Source organism: Mercenaria mercenaria, chromosome 1 (genome assembly GCF_021730395.1).
Source record: "Mercenaria mercenaria strain notata chromosome 1, MADL_Memer_1, whole genome shotgun sequence".
NCBI classification, from domain to species: Eukaryota; Metazoa; Mollusca; class Bivalvia; order Venerida; family Veneridae; genus Mercenaria; species Mercenaria mercenaria.
In genome coordinates, this window is record NC_069361.1 from 41,867,498 (window position 1) to 41,878,552 (window position 11,055).

The following is an 11,055-nucleotide window of genomic DNA, read 5'->3' on the forward strand; positions in this document are numbered from 1 at the left end:
GCTAACATAATATGACCTTGAATGATTTATGATAAAAATTACCACTATGCTAATAAAAGTCAATATTTCGGAAATGCAGTATTTTGTTGTTTGAGCACTTCAATGCTGAACAATGGTAATTCTATCGTTACACAAGATTTTTAGCAATATGTTAAATAGCATGCAGAAACGGGGGAAACATTACAATTTGAAACATTACAATTTGAAACATTACAATTTGCGGTTCACGCATTTCATCTTATCGTATGGCGCAGGCGCCCATAATTGCCATTACTGACTGATTCATGTCTTCGGATATTTTATTGTATCAAATATCAAATACTACTGCGTGCGTTCCAATTTTCAAGTACAGAGATAGGTTGAAAGATAAACTCATGTAAAACAATACTAATGCAATTCCTTTCGCACAATTTCAGGCCATGGATGAAATACCAGAGGACGACATGCACGACCATCCACCGCCCGAGTTGAGTCAGTCACATTTGGTTACAAAGTATAGCAAAAATGCCGTCGCACCCTTGGTAAATTGAAATTATATTTCCAAGTTGTATGTCAGTGTCATAAATAAACTACAATGTCTTGTATTAAATGTTATTTTAGCATCTGTTGGGAAACAGAGAATATTCGATGTTCAATGTAATAAAGTTTTATGACTGTGTTTGCGACATGAAGGGTTTTACAGGTTTCATTTGCTCTCGTAATCAGACGCAGCCGAACCAATTCTGCTATTTTTTAGCTCGGTTGCGTTCTATGCGTCTAAGTAGAGGTAGACGGACTCTTATAGATTTTATTTGAATTACCTCACTGATAGACATTAGGGTTTTTGCTAAAGTAGGCACTTAATACTACTAAATATGTGAATGCTATCCATCTTTCGTCGAGTTTGAAACCATTATGTGTCTAACAGTACCCATTTTTCTTTCTATTAAAGAATCATGGCAAACGGAAATTCCGTTCCGAGTTCAAGCTTTTCTCAGCATTGAGCAACCTGGAAAGAGTGGACGACAGTAGTAATAACATGAAAGAGCACATGGTATTGTTTTGATATAATTCTACATTTTGTTACCTAGTCACAGAATATCAACAAAAATATATAAATCATAAAATTATCTTAATAACGCGACGACGTGTTTAATTTAGATGGATGTTTTTTGTGTTTTCTTGGTGTGTTTTGTTGTTGTTGGGTTTTTTTGCATTTTGTAAATAAAAGGTATTTCTGTCTTACTGTTAAACGCCTGTATGTGTGTCAAGAAATAAATTGTGTCGTAAATACAAAACATTAATTTTGTTTTTATCGACACTTTGGTTTTCCCTGCCTTGTAGGTAGATTTTGACAGTTGTGGGGATGTTGAATTTAGGTTCAATTTGGAATATCCTTCTGTCATATTTTTCTCAGTCAAAATCCAGTATATAATTCTGCTGATAGCCACATCATGTACATGACTAAATCATATCATTAATTTAAGGATGCATGTGACGATGAAGTGAATCCACCGGAGGATACAAAGAGAGATGTTAGAAATCTGAAAGATACTAGTAACATCAATCTAGAAAAGCCTGTGGTAAAACAACTGTCCTATTGTGTATAATGTTATTATTATGTAAACGATTTGTATTATTATCGACAGATGTGTTGTCAAATGCCAATATTTCTCTAAGGTTTTGCTTAAATGAAAAGAGTCTTGTAACTTAATCAAAAGTAACAGCTGTTTTTGTGACAATGTAATTATCCGGAAATAACCTTGCACGAAATTGTGCAAACGCACAACACAACCACATTGGCTGTATGTCCATCATGGTAAACAGTTTTAATGTATATTTTGAACTTTATTTCATATGTACAGCTTAGTATGTAAGGGTAGGTTTAAACATTTGTTTAATTACGTTTAGGAAAACAAAAAACTTTTTTAAAAGGGTACAAAAAGCAAAATTTCAAATTGACTATTTCTTAATTTACTCTACATTGATATATAATTCTATGTGTAATATAATGCAACATTCTTTCCTGTATCATACATGTCCTAAAGTCAAGTATTATGCATTTCAGGGTTCTCTTGATGGGAATGCGCAGGAAGAAAACTGACAAAATATTTAAACAAAGACTAAACATTCTGTGAAAAATCTATTCCAGTCAGTAACATCTACAAGAAGGAGTGTATTAATTTTGTTTACTTATATATACTAGGTATACAGCAGTTATAGAACTTTATGAATATAATTTATAACGTTACCATTAATTATGATGAAATGACATTTTGCTTTATAATCTATATCTTTTATCGTTTTGTTATACTCTCTCTCTCTCTCTCTCTCTCTCTCTCGTGTGTTTCATCAGAACAATATATGTGTATGAACATTTATGCTTTCTTTGTTGTAGCAGTTTGAAAAGTTAATTAGACAAATAAGATGATATAGTTTTAAATTGCATGCAAAAATGTTTGCTTAAGCATTAATTGAATGCGTTTTAAACTTTTATATCGAACATTTAGATTTTCGTATTTTACTATCGCATTTAACTGTGCTGCTTAAACATTAATTTTAAGTATGGTGGTATATTTCTGCCAAGAGATAGCTAGGTAGCTATTGCGATAATAAAAAGAATTACCGTGATAAAAGTTTTCTGAAAAGATTATCTTAATAGCAAATATTATTGCGAAAATTTACATTATTATTTCGTTCCCTTTCGCGCGAGTGAAGTACCAACAACTGCAATTTATTAGCAAGGAAAGGAAATTTTGATATTTTTAACTTTACTGAAATGTTTCCTAGAAATATTTTTGACAATATTATCTCGATATTTTGTTCCTATTTAGAGCCGAGAGCCGCCATTTTGATATCTATAAATAGCACCCTACTGAATCGATGGTTGTCGGTGCGGCGTTAAACACCCCCACCCCCACCGCCCCAAAAGAAAAAAAAGAATCGATGGAACACTGTTGAAACCATTTAATTTAACACTGAACTTACCACCACCATGCAGTAGATACTGTAGAGTGCAAACCTCAAAGTCTTGCGCCAATAACTAATATCATCGTGTACTATTTATAGCTAATCAAGCAGCTGTGCCGTTGCAGTAACGGAATTCTGGGCTTAAATGAAAGCAATAATAATATTAGGAAAAACAAATAATTGCTATAATATTTTCAGAAAATTGCACAAATTTCCTGAAAGGCTTAGAACTCTATCGTGATAGCTACCAAGCATATCGTGGCAATTTCGAGAATTAACGTGAAATTTGCGCTAAAATATTTTCACAAAATATTATTTGATACAGATTTTTTCCAAAAAGAAAAACACACAGACACATATCATATTTTGCTTCAAGCTCTTTGAACAAATCCTTAACATATCTGTTAATAGAAACACTACAAACGAAGGGAAATACAGCGACCACTTTATAGGTTGGTCACTGATCATATGATTTTATTATACTTTTCATGAGATGTTGTTTTTGTCATGAAATTGATGTTTGTAATATTTAACCCTTTCTCTTTACTTTTGATCTGTCTACTTGCTTTTGAAAAATAAACAGACTCTAAAAGTGTGTCTTGTCTTGTTGTAGTGTTATGAATATAATATACCTTATGCAATAATGACAATGACAATCGTGTTTTATATACACATCAAAATTTTACTTTTATATATGAGAAAACTAAATTCAATATTTTTACCTTCTTGCTCCCCCCCCCCCACCCCCCATCCCCACCCCCATACCACCAGCGTACTGTTTTATTTTTAATTTTAAACGTATCTTGTCGTTTTATTGTACCGCTCGAACAACGAAGTTGTAAGTGGGGGGAGATATATTGGTTTCAGGTTGTCTGTCTGTATGTATGTCTGTCTGTCCGTCCGCAGACACAATCTTGTGCGCATCAACTCTCCCTCGTCCCCTTGACACAATTACTAAAACCTCACACAAGTGATCAGTGATGTTCAACAACAGTACTTGTGCATGATTGTTTAAGGAAAAAAAAACATTGCAGAGTGATGGGACTTTGATTGTTTATTACTATACTATATACATAGGGTCTGAGTATGCAATCTTGCGCGCGCCTATTCTCTTGAATCCATGCTCACTATTTAATGAAACTTTATACATAAAGTGATCAGTCGTAACGCTAGTTGTGCATGGTACATGTTATTTTATTTTTCAGAATTAAAATGTGCAGAGGTATGGGACTTTGCTTTTGTTAAGAAATTATATACATACAGTCTGCACATACAATTTTTTGTGCGCCTAACCTTCAGACCCCTTGCACACAATTTAATGAAACTTAACACATGTGATCAGTACCTACACTAATTGTGCTTGTGGCATGTTACGTTCTTTTAGATAAATATTCTGCAGAGTAATGGGACTTTTTTGTTAGCATACTATACTATATACATAGACACAAGTTTGTGCGCATCAACTATCCTCATCCCCTTTACACAATTTAATGAAACTTCACACAATTGATCAGTGACAACAATAGTTGTGCATAGTGCATGTTAGATTCTTTCAGGAAAAAATGCAGAGTTATGGGGCTTTGAATTTTATTACTATACTATATACATAAAGTATGCATATGCAATCTTGTGCGCGCCTAATTTCCTGAATCCATGTGCACAATTTATTGAAACTTAACACAAGTGATCAGTAGTAGCCCTAGTGGTGCATGGTACATGTTACGTTCTTTCAGAAACTATACTATATGCATAGAGTCTATATACATACAGTCCATATATTTATGCAACCTTGTGTTCGTAAAATTGTAATGTACTGTGTCAGTGCGTGCGGGGGATACATTCATCACCTTAAGTGGTAGCTCTAGTTATATATATATATGTTCACATTTAGAAGAAATTCATGCACTTAAATGTAAATAACCTAGGATAATATATTTCATTCCATGAGCTATGATTTAGATATAAACAGATCGGAAAAATGTAAACCTATGTCAATTGAAAGGGATATATGCAGCTAACTTATTCATAGTCGTTCTACTCTTGTAAATACTTACATAAATTTTGTTTTTGTCCTACCACAGACGATAAATGAAAATAATACAAAGGACTTTATAGATAATAATAATGAAAACAAGCTCTTATAACTTAAATTATAGGATTTTACAAATATATTTCAGTACCATTGTCTAACTGATCTTATTACAACCGTGGCAAACAATGTAGTCATGGTGACAACGTCGGTCTTAATCGTGATGCCAACACAACCGTTGTTTATAATTATGATACTCTTTTTGAGCACTTACAAATAAGTTAGCATGTTTGATTACAAAGCAGAAACTGCTTTGACAGTGTTAAGAATATCTCCTTGATCTAATGGACATTTACGTATCAGATTTCCTTCTTTATCACATCATCCAGTCTCTATTCTGCAAGGCTTATTGGTCCTTCGCAAAATGTTTGATGTACGAGTATTGATTCAAATACATTTTCCCATGATGCTCCCACATAACGACTCCTTTTTATCCAGCTGGTCGGTATTTGCTCATCTACATTGTACAGCGAAATGTAATATTTCTGTTCTGGGAAGTTACGAACATATTTCGTTGAAGCCGGTTCTTAAATAACTTGTGCGTAAACCATCATTTGTTTTGATCTTTCTTTTTTGCATATACACTGTACATAGATCATCCAAATTTGATCACAAAGCATGGCGCAATTCATTTATCTCCTGTATTCTTTATTTAAAAGGACTAACCCACATATTTTAGGCAAAAAATAATTTCTTTCAAAACTCAATACAAAAGTGAGTACTAGTGGTACAAACTTATTGATATAAGATTTTTACTAGACATTTTTATAACTAACCTGAAATATTGTGCAGAAGGTAGGAAACCGTTGCGCAACGCTTTTGAAATAATGCAGAACATTTACATTCTTCTCATTCTTGCATTTTTAGCAAAATCTAACTTCTATTTTCACCAACTTAATCCTTTTTAGTGTCATGTTAACATTCTGTGCCTAACTTGGTGGAAATGAACACGTTAAAAATTTTCAACAAAACTGTTGACGAGTAGCTTTAAGAGTAAAAAAAAAACAATATCTGCAAACATGCTTTTCTTGCATACCAGACGGGGATTTCTGGTATCTTTACCGGTGCTGGAAAAATCCATCTTACACCCCGGGGTGTAAGATGACTCTCGTGCTGTAAATGACGTATAACGAACTACATATATGTAGAAGATTTATGTAGTAATTTATATTTTACTTAAAAAACGGAATAAAAATTCAATACCTTGACAGTTCCTATTGGTTCCTGATAGTATATTTCTCGATTCAAATCACGTTATTTTATCAAAAATTCATAACGTTACGCTGCAACTGATAAAACAAAACCGGAACTAAACATTGTTGTTTGTTTTGAAGCGTCATGACGTCTTTCCTGTTTACGGACGTTGGTTTCCCGCGCTTTGTTTAAATACACTGCCATAAGAAATAGTTCTAAAAAGAAAGCCGTTCGATTGATTTGATTTTTGTTATTATTTCTTGAAATCGGTATGCAAGAAAAAGATTTTGTCACTGGTTATAGGTGCAGATGGAAATATCCGGCTCTCGGGTAACTGTTTAGGCGGTAACTCGACTGGGAGCCTCGTTACCGCCTAAACAGTTACCCTCGAGGCCGGATATTCCCATCTGCACCTACAACCAGTGAAAGAATCTTATAATCTACCCATAAAATGTTATTCGGTAATATTTGCCATTGTTGTGCTTAGAATATTATTAACCGATGAGGGAACTGGCATACATGTAAAAAAATCTTTATTGAACTATCCATCCGAGTAGCGGTTGTTTACATCTAATTCACCCTTAGTCTTGAAAAAATATTTACCAGACGGATACATATAAGGACGTGGCTATTCGTATGGCGGTTTTGTATTACAATATTGTACTAAAGTCATTAAACTGATATATTTTCAACCGATTTCTTTACTTTTCATTTTTATCAGTCGCACTTCCAGAGAAGACAAGATCAGAAAGTGATTTCGAATCAAGGAAAACGCTAATTTTATGTCTATGTGCAATATTGTTGTCATCGTATGGCGTATATTAGTTACATAAAGCGTTCCGTTATAGTAACAGTATTTAACTCTGTTCAGTTGAATAGCTGTAAATAACTACATCCAGGCCATACCTTGGGGAGGCGCTTTTAATCGTGGCCCATTAAATATAAGTATGAAATATGAATTAAGATAATACATAAGATACAGATATATGGTAATGAAATATTAATAATAAATACGGCTCTCCCGTATGAATAATAAAAAAAGATGATACATAAGATACGGGAGTGGATATGATACGACTTAAAATACGACTATGAACGTGCATAATTACAATACATATATTACTAAGTTGTTCAGCATCCACAACATAGCACATAGAGTTAAGAGATAGATCATCATCTAAATTTCAAACATCAAATATAGCCTCATACAAATAAGTAGTTTGATAGGTTGTGATTTTCTCCGTTTTGTATATTTCTTGTGATAGACTATGATGGTTGCATTCTAAATGATGGAGCCTTCGTCCACAATCGATATGTGGAAGTTAGATCTATTTGGTTTAGCAAATAATTCTGGCAAGTTTGCATTTGGTGTACTTTCCTGTGCTTCGTAACCGATAATCCAATGCAACATTATCATGTGAAATTTTACTGGCCTCGACGTATCTGAGAAATCACAGAAACTCATGTTGAAATTCATACTTTTCCTTTTTTAAATACTGAACAGCAAAAGAAACTATCCAGTTCTATAACTGGGGTATTTTTTATCAAAAATCTTTAATCTATAAATAATTTGTGTTTTTCATATCATATTACATCTGAAGATCTCCAAGTGTAAAATCTTTAAGAAATCAATCAACCGTGAAGTCAGTAGTCCCACAATAGCTGTTTTGCACGAAACTCACGTGCGCCTATAAATAACAATATTCTTTGTGAAATTTTATTGTTATTGGAAATGTTGATAATTGACTAACTCGAAAAACAGCATAAAGTTAAAACAATATCGTTGGTTGCACCGCATGACTGAATCAAATTTAGCGCGAGCGCCAAATTAGGATGTTACAATGCAGCTGAAGCGCAGAAGATATAGCCTTTCAAACGGCTATTGTAGGACTACTGACTTCACGGTTAATTGATTTTTGAAAATTTATCACGTGAAGATCTTCAAGAGTAATTTTGGTATGAAGAAACAATTCAAATTTGTAAAATTGATTTTTTATTTCAAAATATACCAGTTATACATCTGGATAGTTTCTTTTGCTGTTCAGTATATTTCTAAAGAGCATCTTTTAATACTTATGCAACTGTGTCCACCTCACACTTTTAACGCTGATCGTACGCCGCAACAGCGCAACCACTACTGAATTGCGCTGTCACTGATGCGATAGCCAACTACTTTTAAAAATACTGGCATTATTTTCTAAGGGGGATTTTATGATTTTTAATGTTGGTCTGTGTAAGTATCATACACATTTAGACCACTTGCATTCGCGATAATGATCTAATAGCGTGTACTATTCTTACGAACATTTGTCCGCAACATAGTGCAGTGTATGCACACTCCCAGAACCTTGACAATACGGAACATTCGCCTAAGCCAACCATGACGACATCCTTCATAACACGATGCAGTCACATCCCCCTTCCTCACCCACCAAAGAAACCAAGAAAGGTGTTTTAACACCGCATATATAGGAGACCCGCTCATGGCTAATATTTCAACGGGTGCTCTTCGAATTGTGTCGATACGGTACCGAATGTTGAACTGTTTTTCTTTTGTGATTTTGGTTTGTTATTTTCTGAAATGTTATAGTTAGTTTGAAACAAATAAAATATAAAACACATCTTGTATTCTTATGATATTATGTTAATTATATGTTAATATTACGTATTTACCCCCATTGTTATAGATCCAAACAGACGGATTTCCGTCCGCATGCCTTGTGTGAAGTTGAACCACTAGATCAATTGGCCATCCTTGGTAATCGTCTCCATTTTAAGGTCATAAAAATCTGGTGGTTTAACAGTCGTTTGCCAAGAATTCCAAAATCATCCTGCAAAGAATCGCCATTGCCCATTAAAAGGAGAATCGAATCCATCGGACAGCAGAGGTATCAGCTGGACAGACAAGACAGAGACAACCGTCTGTGTCATGTTACAGTAACTGGAAAACCATCCCGCAACATGACTGAAACAAATGCCCGGAGGTGTAGTATAACAAGACCTTTCATCCACCATCGTAAGCTGAGAGCTCGCCATATGAACTGCATTGTGCTTATATGACTCTGAACCAAACAAAATAAAGGAAGTCCAATGAAATGCATATGTAAATGAGCAACAATATCGTGTAAGATTTTGAAGTTGCATATATATTATGGTATCTATCATTACCTTTTATGCTAGGCTAGCAGATGTTCAGAATAGACTACGCACGAGTTGTTCATTTGTTAGGGCCAAATATATTATCTGTGAACAATTTTTGTACAACAAACTATGTAAAAAATAGTAACAGATTTTGACAGCAACAGATTTTGATGAAACAATTCAAGAATGAAGCAGGTCGTATTGCTTGTTTGAAATGTTAGTATTAGGTTGGTATACAATTTTGTGTTTTGCATTCATTTTGAAATTTTTTTCTCGATTTAAGATGATTTTGGCACTAAACTTTAATACGGAGTGTTTGTTACAATAGTAGCTGAAATATTTATTACTTATCTAGTTATGCACACCTTATGTCCTGTTTGAAGCCTGGGGTCACGACCATGACTTATCATATGACACCAGTACTGGCTTTTCTAGGAAGTGGATTCGAGAGTCGTGTCAATAAGCGTGAAGCTTTCATAACATTCGAGCTAAAACAAATTATTATAAACTAAAAAAAAAACCCCTACTCTGAAAATACGAATAAAATCCATTGAGCGTTTAACCATTGTGCCCACCCCCCCGCCCCATGAGTGGTGGGGGCATATACATTTGGTCTTGTCCGTGCGTCCGTCCGTCCGAAGTTAGTGACGCGCCTAGCTCGAGAAGTATTTGATACAAATTGATGAAACCTTGCACGAGTGTCTATCATGATATGAACTTGCGCACCTCCTATTTTTCGTCTGGCTTTGCCCCCTATTTTCAGAGTTAAGGCCCCTGAAATAGTCAAAAATGCACATTTTCACCTTGTGACACGCCTAGCTCAAATAGTATTTGATATAAATTGATGAAACCTTGCATGAGTCTTAATCATGATATGAGCTTTAGTACCTCCTATTTTTCATCTGGCTCCGCCCCCTATTTTTAGAGTTATTGCCCCTGAAATAGTCAAAAATGCACATTTTCACCTTGTGACATGCCTAGCTCAAAAAGTATTTGATATAGATACATGAAACCTTGCATGTGTCTTGATTATGATATGAACTTGCGCATCTCCTATTTTTCATCTGGCTTTGCCTCCTATTTTCAGAGTTATGGCCCATGAAATAGTAAAAAATGCGCATTTTCACCTTGTGACATGCCTAGCTCAAAAAGTGTTTGATACAGATTCATGAAACCTTGCATGAGTCTTAATCATGATATGAACTTGCGCACCTCCTATTTTTCATTTGGGTCGGCCCCTATTTTTAGAGTTATGGCCCCTGAAATAGTCAAAAATGCACATTTTCACCTTGTGACATGCCTAGCTCAAAAAGTATTTGATATAGATTCATGAAAAACTTGCATGAGTCTTAATCATGATATGAACTTGTGCACCTTCTATTTTTCATTTGGGTCCGCCCCCTATGTTTAGAGTTATGGCCCCTGAAATAGTCAAAAATACACATTTTCACCTTGTGATGCACCTAGCTCATAAAGTATTTAATATAAATGGTTGAAAACTTGCATAAGTCTTTATCATGATATAAATTTGCATACCTCTAATTTTTTGGCTGGCTCCACCCCCTATTTTTAAAGTTATGGCCCCTGAAATAGTAAAAAATGCACTTTTCACCTAATTATGTGCCTAGCTCAAAAAGTATCAGATGTAATGTCAGGAAACCTTGCTGGAGTCTTTATCGTGA

General features: G+C 34.4%; 1 protein-coding gene across 1 annotated transcript in view; it reads left to right on the forward strand.

Moving 5' to 3' along the window:
- LOC123541000 (uncharacterized) overlaps positions 1–3,544 on the forward strand; it is a 101,962-nt gene extending 98,418 nt beyond the window's left edge. Inside the window, exons 138-141 of the mRNA XM_053545015.1 lie at positions 417–521; positions 932–1,033; positions 1,467–1,562; positions 2,048–3,544. Coding sequence (XP_053400990.1) covers positions 417–521; positions 932–1,033; positions 1,467–1,562; positions 2,048–2,083 — 339 coding nt within the window. The 3' untranslated portion in view covers positions 2,084–3,544. The remainder of the gene's footprint in view (positions 1–416; positions 522–931; positions 1,034–1,466; positions 1,563–2,047) is intronic.
- The last annotated feature ends 7,511 nt before the right edge of the window (positions 3,545–11,055 follow it).